General features: G+C 42.2%; 2 protein-coding genes and 1 long non-coding RNA gene across 6 annotated transcripts in view; 1 reads left to right on the top strand and 2 right to left on the bottom strand.

The window, feature by feature from the left end:
- CTNNA3 (catenin alpha 3) overlaps positions 1–1391 on the bottom strand; it is a 426948-nt gene extending 425557 nt beyond the window's left edge. Inside the window, exon 1 of the mRNA XM_085583117.1 lies at positions 1344–1391. The gene's annotated coding sequence lies outside the window, so the exon portion shown is untranslated. The remainder of the gene's footprint in view (positions 1–1343) is intronic.
- Positions 1392–3113: 1722 nt separating this feature from the next.
- DNAJC12 (DnaJ heat shock protein family (Hsp40) member C12) lies at positions 3114–16858 on the bottom strand. 4 transcript variants are annotated; one of them, XM_021529035.4, is made up of 5 exons: positions 16452–16858; positions 9116–9194; positions 7277–7416; positions 5918–6119; positions 3114–4188 (listed from the first exon to the last, which is right to left on the bottom strand). In XM_021529035.4, exons 1-5 carry the CDS (start codon positions 16482–16484, stop codon positions 4094–4096), a joined length of 549 nt encoding a protein of 182 aa, XP_021384710.1. In that variant the 5' UTR covers positions 16485–16858; the 3' UTR covers positions 3114–4093. The 4 variants fall into 4 exon arrangements, with proteins under 4 accessions (XP_021384710.1, XP_085439253.1, XP_085439252.1 ...); XM_085583127.1 differs by having other exon boundaries at positions 7134–7416; positions 16452–16830; XM_085583126.1 differs by lacking the exon at positions 16452–16858 and adding an exon at positions 12162–12357 and having other exon boundaries at positions 7134–7416.
- On the top strand, positions 12490–15229 carry LOC146766996 (uncharacterized). Its single transcript, XR_014956244.1, has 2 exons — positions 12490–13988; positions 14579–15229. It is a non-coding gene; the product is annotated as an uncharacterized LOC146766996 (long non-coding RNA).
- Positions 16859–16951: the final 93 nt, after the last annotated feature.

Genomic DNA, 16951 nt, shown 5'->3' with positions numbered 1-16951 from the left:
ATAGAAAATAAATTAAATCTTGTCAGCAGAAGGTTTCTCTATACGGAATGGATTTGCTCCATCAAACCTTGCCTTTCCTGAAGGAAGCTGGTCTGATTCCTCCTGGACCTCCAGTGAGGAGGGCCCTCAATCCTCTTTTCCTGCCTTTTATGACCTTCTGCACATGCATGATGCACATACACACACAATATGGTGTTGATGGTGAAAAAACCACAGAAGTTATTATGCCATTAATAACCAGGAAAAACAAAACAAGGCAGCATTCCCCAACCGTCTGTGATTAACTTAAACTGAGCTCTCACCACCCGGATGTGTCCGTGTCCTCCTTTGTGTGGCCCCAGCACCAACCAAGGGCTGAAAAAGTGGCAACTCTGCCAAAGGCAGGGGGAGCTGTGCACCGGACTGCAGTAAAATACCCAGCTAAACGAACTGATAATCATCTGCCATCTGACAGTGACACAGCCCAAAAACCTACGGACTGGCTTTATCTTTTGCTGTGTGACTTCATCAGCTTTACAACAGCCTCACTGCTTACACTTTCATATCCTGAAATAAGAGATGAGCCTGCTGGGAAGGTAAGATAGCAATGTTCATGCTCAGGAAATTAAAGATACACAGTATCTCTTTTAATAATCAGGATACTTGCTGCTATTATAGAACATATAAACTGCCTTTGTTAAAAATCTCATTTAAAGAGGAAAACAAACAATCAAGAAATGACCTTAACCTATCATTGAGCATTACTCAGCCTGAGATTCTAAGTCATATACTGTCTGTGTTTGTCGTCCAAACTAACTCTTGCACTGTCACTTGGCAAATGTTGGCAAAGCAGCTTCTCAAATACTGGCAAAACAAAAAGGTTGAGAATGTTTTGATAATCTTATATATTCTGCACTTGCACAAGTATAACAGCAGCAAATAAAGATAGAATCATTTTGTATAATTCTAAAGAACCTCCATGCTATTCAGTTTCACAGGCTAAGTAGTTGCTTAATTTCTGTTTAAAAATAGTTCAAGGGCCTAGGAACACAGCATTGAACAACGTCTCCTATACTCTGTATTTTATCATCATACACCTGAACCCCATCTGCTGTCTCATAACTTCCAGATGAAAACCCCTCAGCCTTCACAAGTCCAGTAGTGGCTGGGTTTTATCAACGCTTTTGTCTGGACCCCAGAGGATCTGGGCTCACCTCACAACTCTGTTTATTTTCATACCAAATCATTCAGAGCTTAACACAGCACACTGAATCAGAGCCCTCACGTACCCAAAACATTCAGGACCCTTTACTGCCCACCTAAGAAATTCCCAAGGGGAGCTCAAGAATAAAATAGGAGCTTACCATGTCTTCAGAGGGCTGCCCTCCTCCAACTTGAAACTCCCAGGCCCTAATCTAATAAATAGTGTCTGAGCTTGTTTCTCTTGTTCCCCACCCCCACAGACAACCCTTTGCTGCTGTTTCCACTTTGCAAAAAGTTAAAGATCTCAGTGGGCCCCTGAAAACCACAAACGTCTGACTCTGTTGCCTTAATCACACCTTCAGAGAGCCTGAGATCCACTGCACAACCCCTGCCACAGTTACAGTTCCAGCATGCGAATTACATTTGGTGCTCACCAGTGCAGGGGCTAAAGCACCCCATAACTGCTGCTGAAATATCAGGTGGGACATTCACTGGATCTTTTCACACTACTAGCAAAAAACTGCTAAAAGTACTGTATATTTAAAGAAGCAGATGAGCAGTTTATGCTTTGGGCTGTGGACACTGAGTGATCTAACACTGACTAAGCTGTCAGGTGCTTTCTTTACTTTCTAACACGAGGGAGAACTGGGTTGCCCACTGATTCCAGTTAGCTGTTGTTACTGGCCAACAGGTCAGGTGCCACCTGGTCTTGGGGAATAAAAAGCAGAAGAGGGTGCACAGGCTCCTCTTATTTTCAAATCAATCTGAGTTTGCTCTGCTAAGAATAGATTCATTCAACTCAAGAAATACAGAAAAACAGACCATTTCTCCATGTAAAGAGATGGGGGGAAAAAAGTTCGTATTGGTGGCATTGGTGTACTGGAGCACCAGTTAGAACCTGCCCTCCTCATGAGGACAAATACAAATTACAGGGCTGATCTTGAGCAGGTTGTTGCAAAACACAATTTCTGCCATGAGCTTTTACTGGGCTAAGAGCCTTCCAAATATCTGCAGTTATTCATCCAGAACAAACATCCAAAGGTTCTTTGCCAAAACCAACCACGCAATAATTGGCTAATAATGACATCAGTTTTAATGACACAAGCTATTAGTTCGCTGTTCAAAGGTCTATGGTATGTTCACTTCTCAAAGGAAACCAGCTCATTAGGTGCTAAATTATCCATCCAATTACCCCCTCTTACCTTTACCAGAAGTGAAATGGGCAGGGGAGAATTTGGGCTGCCATCTGACTCAAAGTGCTCCAGCTGGCTGCATCCCCATCTTTTTGTTAAAGGGAAAATTGTTCCCTATTACTTAGTATCCTTCACATACAGTAAAAGTTTCTTCTGTTACTACTGTTTAACATTGTTTACAGTCCCTCTATATAAAATGGACCAAAATCTTTCTTGAAAAAATACTTTTGTATGAAGTAAAGCAGCAAATGCACCAGAACAAACCAAACCAGTTACATTTAACAACTGTTACAGAAAATTATTAATCTCATCTTACAATGTTTTCAGCTGCAAAATATGCGAGGGAAAAGCATGTAAAATTAAAGATGATGTGCTCTAGAACTGGCCCTTGGTACCAATGCCATCCCTCCAGGGCCAGTGTGGCTGTATCAGCACAGCTCCAGCGCTCAGCTTTTACCAACTGGGACCAACAGCAGCTGCACTGCCAGCAGCCAGGAGGGACACAGTAACTCAGGCAGCACAGCCCAGCCCAGCCCCACACATCCCTCCAGGGAGAGACAGACATCAGACTGTTTCCATGTAACATGGCACTTGCCAGGTTACACTTTCCATTGCACTGCCTAGGATTCAGAACTGAACTCCTTAAGCTTTTACCCACTAAGATGACAAATAAAAAGAAATTGCAAAGGAATCTCTGTGGTGGGTGGAGGATTTAATTAAAAAGATGAAAGAAACCCCTTTTCTGTATGCATGAAGTTTTATTTGCTGCTGATGGAATTATCTGCCTGCACAAAACCACGTCAACACCTGACATATTAGCCAAGTTTGCAAAGAAGAAAACAAACACAAAATAAATAAACAACAATGTAGAATTTGAAAAGTTGCCCGAAGTATCAAAAACTTTTCATGTGAGATTTTGTACACATTAGTGTTGACTAGTCTGATTTTTCATTCCTCACCATACAAAACCCTGGTAAATCCATGTCTAGCACACCTGAGCATGGAGGGGAATTGCTATGAAGCAAGGACAAAGCTGGCACACATACACACGGGATCAGTTTTCCACCAATACATCTTAAGACAAAAATTGCTATCTGGAGAAGTTCTGAAACTGCCTTCCAAAACAAATAGCTGGTGCAAAAAGTGTTCTTGTTAAGGTAGAAGACAAGCGATTTTTAGGAGTGCTTGATCTGTCACAGACACCTTGGATAACAAGAACCTCCTAATTTCATCTATAACATAAAATCACAACTCTCCTACAAGTTAAGTTTGTAATGAGTAAGTGCAGTGAGTCCAATGCAATGGAGAAGTGAAGCAGAGCACAGAGTTAATAGATAAGCACAGCTCTATTTACACTTCATTGTCATAAAGCTTTTGGAAGATCCTCGCTGAGTAGGATACCCTGGAGCCCAGGGTTCTACTAAGAGTATGTTTTTTATAACATCACACTATTGAAAGAAATATTAATCACTACACAATATCTGAGAATACAAGATGTTAGATAACTTCACAACATCACTTTATATTAATATTGAAAAGGGTTTTTCTTATTGAGCAGACAAATCTCTATCTGTAACGCTCACAGCATGTGTGATAAATCAGTATTTAGACATTGACTAGAACAACACATTACAAAATACAAATAACTTTTAACTGCTGTTGAAAAACCCAAACTGAACACTGAACAGATGATCTCATGCTTCTGTGTGTTTCTCATTTTAGATCTCATAGTTTCTGAATTTCCTCAGAAGGTCTGATGGAGCATCGCCTGACCAGCGGAAACGCAAGTGCCAGTAATTCCCCTCTGAAAATTCTGAGGAAAAAAAAAAAGAGAAAGACCACTAAATTATTATAAACATGCACAAAATTAAATTTTCTGAAATAATACTTGATAATCTTGTCTAAAAAGAAGTAAGCAGGAAGGTGGTCACTTCCAGTGCTCTTGATTAGCACGGACAAATATGAGCACTGAGTTTTTGGCAGGTCGGAAGCAACCTTCAGCACAGGGATCAGCTGGGAAGGGTCCAAAGGAGAACAGCAAGGACCCTGGCAGTTCCTAAAGGGGACTCACAAAGGAAAATGACAAATTGCATTGGCCTAATCTAAGGAAGAAGATGGAGATGGTGATGTGATAAATCGGCAAGTAAGTGATCTGGGGCCTTTTAATACTAAAATGTGACCTGCCTTTTACAGCAAAACGGACCCTATGAGCAGAATTAGTGCTCAAATCTGTTGTTTGAGCTGAAATAGCCATGTAGGTGGCAGTCCAGAATTCATCCAGGCCAGCAGAGAGGAACAGACAAGGCCATAGTTTCGAAGTTGAACCCAAAACATAAATTTTTGCTGGATCAAAACAAAAAACATTATCAACATCCTAACACTGGGAATAAACACTGAAGTGCATACACTTCTGTCAAATATATTATAACATTAACATTTATTAATGTGAATATATGCCACTGGATAAATGAAGCAGGCACTTGATGAATTTGATGTTTTCCCAATCAAATATCTGGAAATTAAAGTAAAACTTAAAAAAAAAAAATTGAGAAAGAAGATGCCTGAAAAGAAAATTCACCTTCACAAGGAGCAAGATGATGTTTTCTTTACTTCAAAATTTTACTGTTCTGCAAAGGATATGGTGATGATTTAATTACGAAAAAAAAAAAAAGAGCAAATAGTATAAAGTTATAGAGCATAATTTTTCAAAATCAAGTTTTCAGTAAGGCCTGGCATACACTTCCTTGCAGAATTTTCTTATCAATTTTGTGCATTCCACAAATATTTGGGATTACATCAGGTTTTGCTACCCTCACAGTTCAGCCAAATTTCCTGTTTGATCAAACTGGGGAGAAATGACAGGATTTTGTTTAACAATAGTTCTGTGCTAACACAGGCCTAGGATTATGAAACTCCTGAAGCACAAGGCAGCACAGAGGGTGCCCATGGTGCTAAGGGAGCTTTGATCAGGTACAGTGACCTAAACCACAGCCAGGAAGAGCTGACTGGTAGGTGACACTTTTGAAACACACATTTATTCTGTGCATACACTCCTTGGAAAAAACAAAACTGTTTGAAGAAAGAAGCCTTCAAGTCTCAAGATCTTACTAACTCATCAGATGCAAACTGTGCAAAACTACTGAATAATGGATAAAAAAACCCCAAACCTAAATATTTTACTTAACAGCTCTAAAATTTATTTTAAAAAGTCACTGACAATAACTACCTTCTCTTTTTACTTTGCATTTTTATATATCAGAAAAAATAAACTTTCCATTTTGGTTGAAGCATTATTTTTCTCCTTCTTCTCCAGTTGCAGCTTTTACTAGCAAACAAACAAGGAAACGTGGGATAGGGAGGAAGGAGCATCTGAAAACTTCAAAACGAAATAAGTGATCAAAAGCATAAAACCCAAACCAAAATCCCAACCCAAACCCACATTTAAAAAGCTGTTCTGGAGAAGACTTTCTCATGACTGAAAGCACCCATTTCAGGCCAATCCCTGGATACTGCAATTTTCTGTAACTGCTGTTTTCACTTACTTGGGGAGTCTGGATTCTTTGAAGACTGTGGTTTCACATCAGGGATTGCAACATCATCTTGTTCTCTGCTCCCTTCCAGCAATCCATCCCCACTGTTTTCCATCTGTTGGGTCCACTCCTCCTTAGCTGTGTTGTTGGTGTTTCCCAAGTCAGGAGCTTCCAGCATTTGGTCCTTCTTACTTTGGACAGCCCAGTGCATTGACTACAGGAATGCAAACATAGCAAAGAACTAAGCCCTATGCTTTAAGGGTTTTCAATTACTTTTTTCTATTGCTGCAATAAATCTTTAAACAAAGAACATTGAGAAGCCTGCATTCAACAGGATAGGGGAAAGTATGGTTACATGTCCCAAACAGCATTGGAGAGGATACTTTATGTCAGGTGGAGGTGAAGAACAAAATGTACATTTGAATTTTAAGGGCCTTTTGTCCAGTTTCTTCTGTCATGAATTCAGACCTTTTTTTAGGAGGACTTGAGTGACTTCAGAAATGTTCATTTTCAAAGCTGTCTTTGACTTCAGAGAACCCTTTGAATGCAAGGCAATTTGAAAATATTTAATATCAAAGTCTGTGGAATAACATCTGTTTGGAACTGAACTAAGCCTAATTGGTTATTTCCACCAAACATTTAAGCTCAGGCATAATGCTGTAGTTGAAGTCACTCAAACTTCTCTCCTAAGCAAAATTCAGACGGGCAGAATTGACATAGGAAACTTTTATTCACCTGCCTTAAAATATGATCATGTAGCCCAATCCAACATGATGGAATTCAATTCTACTAGGGGCATGCTACCAAATCTTCTCAATAGCAAAATCAGGAGGGAAATCACCCCAAAACTCCTGCCTCTGTCCCAGATGACCCCACCAGCCTGGCAGGGCCCCTCCAAATCTCTGTGGGAAGCCCAGGGTTCCAAGGAACGATCTTCTAGATTTTTCCAATGACATCTTTATTTAATCAGACAGCATGAAAATCTATCTGATAAGCAATATACCAAGTGGAGAATAGATTATAAAAATATCCCAGCTTTAAGTTAACTTTGAAAAGAAATAAAAGTTTCCTCCTAAAGCAAAGTGAGCTGAACCATTTGAAAACAGCCCTTAACTTATTTAACTTGCTATAAAAGCAGTAACTCGATAAATTCACTCTAAAATTACCGGCCTAACGCCCTTGTGTGAATGGGCTCCTGAAGCCCTGCAATGTTCCTGAACCTCCTTACCATCCGCAGTGCAGGAATGCCTCTGCACCATTCCCATCCCCAGACCCTGTCAGTGCCGCAGAAGCCATCCCGCAGCTCGTCCCCTCCCTCTGGGCCACTTTCCGTCCCCGCCCTGCGGAGGGCCGGGCTCGGGCAGCACGGACCGTTCGGACGGAGCCGCGGAGCGCCTGCCACTGCTGGAACGGGACGAGGACTCTGCTCCGCCGCCACTGATCGTACCGCGCCCGGCTCTGCTCGTCCGTCAGAGTCTCCTTGGCCTGCTGCAGCCTCTGGAAGTGCTCCACTGGGACACAGACAAAAAGGACGAGGTTTGTTTGGCAAAGAAGTGAATTCAGGTGCGAAAGGGGACCTGCGAGCAGTGGCTCAGAACAAAGTAGAGGAGAAGGCAGAAGGAGAAGCAAGTGGCCCAGGGATGTGGCTCTGGTTCCAGCTGGCACAGTTCTGGCTGGCTTTAGGCACCTTTGGTGGACTGATACCCCTGCAAATCAGGACTGAAATGTTCCTTTGTCTACCAGCTTCAAAAGCTCCTAAACTTAAGTTGAGAGAAACTTAGAGAGTACACAGGTAAAAGGCACAAGTCAGACCCTGCAGACCGCCTTAAAAAGGGAAATCAGAGCAACAATGCTTAGAAGGAACACACTGAGAACAACATGCTTAGATCAACAGCAGCACAGGAGTCAGAGCAGAGAACAGCAGCAAGGAACATGAGCACGGAGAAAAAAAGATGAGCAGGAACTGACAAACATGAATAATAATCTACATATAGTGCAGATTGACTAATTTGTGCCTTTTATTAGGTGCATTTTTTAGGTATGCTAAAATGTTATCCAGACTGCATGAGTAAGAGCTCTCATGTTTCCCTACAGGGTAATTCTTCAGGGAATGGTTACTAAGGATGCAGCTGCATGTTACTATTTGTGGAAGGGTTATAAAGATTTAGACTTTATCTATGACTCACCTATGTAACAGTGATCTATTATTATTACTATTATTCATTTATTCCAGTTTACAAATTAGAGAGAGTTCTTTTGAAATACACTACACCCAAACACTAATCAAAATTGATAACAATACATCAAACAAGAGACAACAGGCTGTGGGAACAATTGTATTAGGTTTTCTTATTCTAATGTTACTAGGTTTTCTTATTCTAAAGTTACTAGTTTTCAACAAATAAAAAGTCTACTTTAATTATTCTTTATTAAGCTTTAAGCTGATGAAATAAAACACATAAAATAAACTCTCACTAGTACTGTAAAAAGGTATTTAAGGTAAATAAGGCATGTTCAGGTAAAGAGAGTATAACATTTCTTTGTGACAAGCAAAGCTGCTCTGATATTTGCCCCTTGGCTGCTCTTTTTTGTAGCTCAGCCTTGGTGAGCTCTGTCCAGGGCTCTCTGAGGTTATGAATGGGTAAAGATTGGCTCCAAATAACTCAGGTGCTGCTCAGCCCTCCCAGCTCTGAGGAGCTGCCCCCTCTCATGAACACAAACATCAGCTGCTGTTCTCATAGGGCTGCTTCTCTTCACTTCCAGCCATTAAATTACATTAAAAGAAACTACAGCACATTTATGTGTTTTTCATGGGCTTGTTCCTGGCAGTAAATCAACTTATTGATCTAAGTGGGGTGCTGAGACCCACTGAGTGTAGAAGTGCAACAACTCCATAGGTCTAGGAAGGGACACACTCCAGAAATAAATTCTGTATTAAAAGATGATCTACTGCGGAAAGAAAAAAGATTCAAGGTCCTAGAAATTTAAAAAAAAAAAAAAATCGAACAAGTGTCTTCCTGCTTTATCACAGAGGAGTGTGCAAGTCTTAGAAAGAATATCACAGGCTTGCTATTTAAATAGAATGTGCCCAATGCATATGATGATTAAAATATATTGAGGGGAAATAAAATTTTAAGGCTGAATTTTGTATCTTGGATATGTTAATATAAGAAAAAAATAGATTGTTTTTACACAGGAAACAATACATACCTGCTTTGGGGTTTCCAGGATGTTTGTCAGGATGACATTCAAGGGCTTTAATCTTATATTCGGCAAGAATCTGTTCAACCTAAACAAAATATTGAGAAAAAGTGAGTTAATACAGAAAATACTGCAAATTTTCTTTTTGAAAGAGCCTGGGAGGAACAACAAAGAATACTGAAATATTTTGTTCCATTCAGCTTTACAAACTTGAGTACAAGCAAAGTAGGCAACAACAACCATCTGCCAGTGACACTGCTTATTTAATCTCATTTCCATGCAATCATCCTTAGTCTTGTCTTTGTGAGGCTCAGTCATCCAGTAATAGCTCTAGAAAAATGTGCAAAGACATTTGACCACAGAGGCAATATGCATCACTTCACTTGCTCTTTCTTTGTTTAATCAACTCCAACTTTCAACAGAGCCTCATAGCAAGAAGCAAAGGCTCTCTGTATTGCTGAAGATCAATTTGTGTGTTTAGGTGACTTCCTCCACATCCTCTTCATAGGAAATTCAGCCAGTACCCCATGAGGTTTCCATCTTGGAGAACACATCATAACTTGCTCCATAACCAGTAGTTCACATTCTTTCTTCAAGCTAATTTTGCATGCAAGAAGAATGGTTTGGAGTAGAATAGATTTATAATCAACATTAAAATATTGGTATGTATTAGTTTATCAGTTAATTGCAAATTCCCACACAGTTTGTTATATCATAAAGTATTACATCAACTGGAAAAACGAAGACATGTGGAGCCATGAAGCCACTGGAGTGGGCATCAGCTTAGATTTTTAAATCTTTAGTGTTTTTCCAAGTATCTTGCCAGTTCTTACAATTCAGAAGCCAAAACTCTTTATATTACTCCAGTTCAGCTTAAGCTTTCACAATTCGCCCTAAGGTATCAAAAATTACCATTCTTCCTCATACTACAAAGACTGTTTATAATTTGTCAAACCATAAAAGCCACATACAGTTTAAATTATTTATTTCAAAATAAGGTCTCATAACATTTTTTTATTTAGAATAAAACTACATTCAACTAGCTGGACAAATCTTGTTCCATATTCTGGGAAAAAATGTAGTTTATGGTAATAGCTTAAGAATTCTACAGTTTTCACTCTGCTTCAGTAGCTCCTTCGAGAGGGAAAGATGTAATGTGGTGTATCTGCAGTCAGTAAAACACTTTAAAACACACAAAGTGTAAAGAGAACTTGGTGAGACTGGTTACCATATAGCCAGCTACCATCTCAAAAACTTAGTTACTTCAAGGGGAACTTTAAAGTTAAAATGTGTACAGAGGGTTACAATGTAGCAGAAGGGTAGGATGAACGGTTTCAGCTAAAAAAAAAAAAAAAATCAGTACAAATAAAACTTTAAATGAAGTTTATACAACATACATTAAATTAATATAAAATACATAGTGAGGTGTTTTACAAAGAAAGGTATCCAATACCCACTAGACACAAACAGCATTGTTCTTGAAGAAGGATGGAGATTAAACCTCCCCTCTTCCTGTCACATCTGAAGATGAAGCAGGTGTTTGGGAGATCAGTTCTACCAGAAGCCAAGAATGAACTTGGTTTGTGTTTACTTGAATACAGCAATAAATCTGTAGAAACTGAGAGTATTTCTGCTTAAATTTAACCAGATCCAACCAAGAGCAGGATATTCAGCAGCTTAGCTGAAAATGCTGCAGCTGGGAGTGTGCCGTGCATGCCCAAAGCAGTCTGTGCCAAATGCTGGACTCCTGTACAAAGTAGTGAGGCTGCAAAATCCCTGGAACACTTAAATCCCTGTGAGAGCCCAGAAGAGCTGTGCAGGGCCTGAGGGGAGGCAATCCCGGGGCTCAGTCAGCCTGGGATCTCCAAGTTCTTTCTGCCATGTCAAAAAGAGTGCAGCAACATCTGCTGCTTCTCCCAACAAATAGTACTTGACAGCTTGTTTTTCAGGACCCGTTAGCATTTATTCCAGCTTTTTTATTTCATTTTCAAGCAATTTGAAAAATCATTATCACATGTACTTGAACTGTTCATTAATTGCAAAGCTCTTAAGGAATTAGTGCGAGGTAGAAAGTGAGAAGCAGCATCTGCGAAACAAGGCTGCGTGGAGCATTGAGCACTGCCCTCTGCTGGGATCACTTCTGGGAGTGTCCTCAGGAGAAGCTTGGCATTTCCCTCTGGGACACACTGAAGATGTTTACTCCCAGTCTTTATACTTCATTACTAGGACGGGTGAGAGCATCTGACTAAATTTACTGAGCAAAAGACAGCTTTTATCTCCACTTAATACATCCCTCTTACAGCAGAGTAATCAAAACTCCTTTTCCAAATCAGAAACATAATTCCAGTTAATATAACAGCTAAATTAAGGAGAGAATAAAAATAAAAAAAAAGAGAGAGAGAGAAAATCAGCATACTAGACTAGCTAACAAAAAGTTGTGCGGATACATTTAACACGATGCACACTTGTTTTAGCTGTAAATCACTCAAAAATAGCTTAGCTAAATCTCATTATAAAGCATCTATCTGCTAGCAAAACAAATTACTAAAATTAGTAATTGAATTTAATTAAAAACAGCATTTAAATATTAATATGGTAAATTATAAAAAGATATTGGTTTTGTTTTCATCTGAACAAGTGAATAGATTTTAAAAATATTACACTATGTATAAAGCCCAAGAAACTCAGCACCTAAAGCTATGAACTTTCATTGTGTTGCTCGTACATAAATAGCTCCTTTTCAGTTTTCAAAACTAGTAATATATACTCCAAACTATTATTTGGATGCTATCAAACACATGCAGTTGGCTCTCTCCATAATCCAGTCCTGTTCCGCATGGCATTTTCAACCTAAACCTTACTCCAGGCTCTTAATGTCAGAGAAACCACAGGAGAGAAAATTGAGCTCTCCAAGGGAGATCCTGCGAGTGGCAAGAAAGAAGGTGCACAAGGCATTTCGAATATTCCTGCCCGCAGAGACACAGCTGCAAATTCCCTACAGACACACGAGCGCGTTCACACGGGAAGAAGCTGGCGGGGCGGGAGAGGCTCTTACCGTCGATAGCTCATTGCATCCCAGCAAGTTGTAGTAATCCTCCAGGTCCTCCGGCTTGCAGCTCAGGATCGCATCCATGGGCGCTGGTCCAGCGGGTTTCTTGCAGGCGGCAGGGAGGCTGCGGAACCAAGTCGGAGCTCCCACAGCAATCCGGAGCGGCCAGGGGCAGGAGGCAGCTCGCAGTCCGGCGAGCTCCGAGCGGCGCCTCGGAGCGCCGGCAGCGGAGCCGGGGAGTTCCCCGCTGCCATTGGCCCCGCACGGTGCCAGCCCGCCCGCACACAGTGCTCTGGGCGCGGCTCCCTGGGATTTGTAGTTCCAGAGGCACTCCAGCCACAAACCCTGGCTCCCGTCCAGACCGCAGAGTTGTGGGCACTGAAACGTGGCAGAGATTTCTCTCTCCCGTCCCCTGGGCAGCCTCTGCAAACCAGGCACACACCGAGAGGCTGCTCTGCACCTGGGCCATTTTCTGTTCCATTTTTATTTACAACTTCTGCCACCTTCTTTGACCAGATGATTAGATGGGTAATTATAAAAGAGAGTAAGGATTACTTCCAAAATAACAATTACAGAGTGAAAACTTTGGAGAACAAAACACCAGCCTTGCCAAAGTCTGTCACAGGTCTGCCAGTCAGCTCAATACAAAGGGAGCAACCTTAACTCTCCGAAGGCCTCCTTGGTTTACACAGACACTACTCCTCAAAACCAAACTTACATCTGACCAACTAAAACTATCCGACAACATGAAACACTCACTTTCTACTATGAAATTAAACACCCTTTCTCATGCCAAATTACTATTGAAGGTCTGTACTGTGTGCAAAACATGCTCTTTGTGAAACTCACATTGAGGTGAAATACCTTAATTTTAAGCTATGATTAATGACCAAGGCCTCAGCACAACAGCGACTCTGGACACCTTTGGTGTCACCCATGATCTGTTGATTTCAGAAGATTACTTCCTAACCTAACCACATGCTGAAGTCTCTGCCCTGGAGCGTTAGTTCTGGTTTTACATTTCCCACCCCTGCATGAATTCTGCAACCCAAGATGTTTAATGTCATTAACATGTTTCCTTAACAGTTGCAAATAGATGCTGTAAGGGGTTATACAGTTCTAGATGCAGTGACCTTGTAGGAGAACAGATCCCCAGGATGTGACCAAGGCTGGAACAGGCCATTTGTGAATCAATGAAGGACCCAGTGACCAATCAGAGCTATTTATTAATAACAAGTATATAATTTTTGCACCCACAAGTGCTTTAATATCTGCATTAATAATGTTCTGCAATGACATTTAATATTGATCTTCCACCATGCTCTCTTCAAGGTTGCATCATCTGAAATTTTCTTCTTTTACTGCATGTTCAGATAGTCTACTAAGATTACAAAACATACAAAGTAACTGTCCCAGGTTGAAAAGCAAGATGCATTCCATTTGCCATCTGTATGGTAGTTGTTTTGTGTTCAGTGGACAGTTTTCCTTATCTGTTCCACAATCAGTCCCCCCTCATGGAAGACATCTGCTGATAATGGGCTATTGAATGTCACTGCATGACTGACAAGAACTAGAACATCCCATTGTGAGATGCTCCACCCAGAGGGAGGAGCCAAGCATTTCTACCTGGATATAATCTTGAGTTTCTGGAACACCTACAGCTTTTCCTGCACTGGATTTCCCAGAGAAACAGCTGCCTGTTCCACTGCAGGAAGACTACACCTTTTTCTACAGGATGACTGCTGCAACAGAACCACACCTGCCACTCCAGGAGGACTGCAGCCATAATTCCCAATTGGACTGATGCCAACACCCTTTCCAACAGGGTGCCAGGTTGTATTCTGACTCTGTCAGTGTTATTTTTGTTTACTACATTGTTTATTTTATTTTTTAATTTTCTTCCCTAATAAAGAGCTGTTATTCCTGTTCCCATATTTTTGCCCAAGAGCCCCCCTTAATTTCAAATTCATAACAACTTGGAGGGAAGGGGTTTACATTTTCCATTTCAGGGGAGGCTCCTGCCTTCCTTAGCAGACCCCTGTCTTTCCAAACCTAGACAGTAACTAAAAGCAATAATATTAATAGAAAAAGCACAATCATGGGTGAAACCATTCAAATCTGATAGAAAACTACCACCATATTTCTCTGAGTAAATAAATCAATATAATTTTATTTTCAATGTCACTACAAGTGGAAGAATTAGCAATTACAAATCTTTCCACCTCCACCACAAAAGTACGGGAAAGAAAGTCTTTGAATAACAGAACATGTAAATATTTAAATAGGTTGTACTCTGTGGGAGGACAAAAAACAAACAGCTGTCCCTCCTCCCAACAGCATTCCTGACATCCCTTCTTTTCCAAGTATTCCTTGTGTATTTATGCAAGGTGAAAGGGAAGCTCTTTAACTCTTTTCCCCTCCAGCTTTCAGTGGCTATTTCTGTGCTGCTGGGCAGCTGCAGGTCCAAGGGCTGCACTGCAGTGACAAACCTGGCAGCTGGGTATTCCCTGGGAATGTGCTCCCTGGAGCCTCAGCCCCGCCTGGACTCCTCTGCCACACACAGCACGGCTCTGACCGAACTGCAGCAGTGCCCACACTCACCCCTCGAGGCACAAAGGCTCCCAGTGCAGGTTCGTGTCTGGAGAACACAAAATACACTGAACAAGAACTCAGCCTTTCACTGCTCCTATTGACTTCTGAGGGGCAACTCCCAAGGCATCATCAAAAAGGAGTGCAAGAGCAGCCACGTGTATTACACAAAAAAATTACAAAGATATGCTCTGGGACATAAAGTTCATTTAAAAGGGAATTGCAGCGCAGGAGATGGCACAGACACATGCCGTGGTTAGTGTTGCTCAGGATGTACAAACTGTTCTGGAAGTGAGGAAATCTCATATTTGTTCTCTGTACCCAACCACCAACAAAAGGTGTCTCTCAGTCCTAACACATATTGACAATTCTGTTTGTTTAGAGCCTAGAGTGAATCTAAATCCTGCTCCAATGTAACAGGACATTTACCAACAACCTGTAAAAGTCATAAATAACCATTGAAATAAAACAGTAAGGTCTGGAAATCTCTATTTGAATTTATTCCTGTAAAATACATAAAATCTTCCAGGACCAGTTCTTCTCAACTGACTTCAGAGGTTTTGCTTCCTGAGGGCAGAGAACACATTTATGAGAAGTCCAAGGCACCATACAATTCATTTGAGTTTTGCATGGTGTGCCCCATCCTTGTTCTCACAGAAGCTCAGAGCTGCAGAAACAGCAGAGGACCCAAGTACTGCCAAACTGACCTCCCACAAGAAGGTAACTCCTGCAGCACCATCGCTGACGTGGAGCAATGTCTGCAGGATCAGAGGTGGCTTTAGGATCCCTGAGCCACTCCCTCACCGGTACCTCCACAGAAACCTCAGATACTACCTCTGCATCACTTGGATTATTTCTTCCTTAGAACTGTCTTCACAAAAATAACCACCAAACCAATCTTACATCCCCACCTCCCCTTTATATGCTGACAAATGCATCTTGCATGTGTTTTTTAAGAAATACAGATCTCGCCTCAGCTTCCAGAGGCAAGAAGGAAAAAGAACGCTTGCACACAAAGTTGCATAGAATAATAAAAACTTTCTGATCTGATTACTCTGCAGCTTGTTTTGAGAAGCAGGTAGTGGGAAAAACCAGTATGTACGTATTTTTCAGGGTTTTTAATACCTTAAAGAACCAGAAAAGATCCCCAAACCTCTCTCCCCCAACAAAGACTACCTATAAAGTTAATTATCCATAAAATAATCCCTTTGAAGCCACATGTATCAACATTTTTAATCCCAAGGTTTTTTTAAAAGCTGTTGGTTAGCAAGGCCTGCAAGGGAGAAATTCTACCTCTGTAACCTGGGTCTTGCCACTAAAGTTAGGAATTCCATTGTATTAAAGCCACTAATACTATCCTGCAAATAGCTCGTGATGTTGAACAGTAACAACAAAGCAGCATTTACATTTCTATCCATGAAGTTTAGACCAAAATTCTGTGTTGGTGGCAGTTCTGGGAAGAAGGCTGAGTTCTATCCAGTCCAACCTCCAAGGCGGAAGGGAACTCTGCCATGGGAAGCCCACGCGTGGCACGGTCCTGTTGGCTGCAGCGCCCAGGTGGGGCTCTAAGGGCTGCTCCTGCACTCCAGGGAACGAGAGATCCCCGGGACAGCAGGGAGACCAGCCGCGCCCACTCCCGCGCAGCACGGGAAACACAATGGATTTGTGTTTTTGTTATTCGAACAAATCCCAACTCTCGCCGCTTACCATCAGGCCTCTCCTACACCACGCAGGTTCCATTCCTAAAGCAGCAGTGATTTAGACAGGTGCTGCCCCCCCCAAACAAGCCCCTGCATCCCGGGAGCTCAAGTACCGCGATGCAGGATCTCGGGTGGGGCTGATGTGTTTTCCCGGAGGACACGGGGCGATGCCCCACAGCATCCCTGCCGGACCCCGCGGTGCCGGGGCGCTCCCTCGGCAGGGGCGGGGGCGAGCGGCACAGGGCCGGGGCGGCAAGGGACGGGAGGGACAGGAGGGACAGGAGGGCGGGGAGCAGGCTCGGGGCAGGCTCGGGAAGGGACGGGAAGGGACGGGAGGGTCGGTAAGGACGGGAGGGCCGGGAAGGACGGGAGGGCCCGGGGCCGGCGGGGCCGGCGGGGCCGCCCGAGGGAGGGGGCGCGAGGCGGCACGAGCGCCACGTGACGCCGGCAGCGCCGCCGGTCACGTGCCCCGGTTTGTTGTGGCGCGGTCACGTGCCGCGGTCACGT

This window comes from Lonchura striata, chromosome 6, assembly GCF_050655825.1.
Source record: "Lonchura striata isolate lonStrDom1 chromosome 6, ASM5065582v1, whole genome shotgun sequence".
In the NCBI taxonomy this organism is placed as follows: Eukaryota; Metazoa; Chordata; class Aves; order Passeriformes; family Estrildidae; genus Lonchura; species Lonchura striata.
Note: the sequence above shows the minus strand (reverse complement) of the source record. Positions and strands in the feature narration are given on the sequence as shown.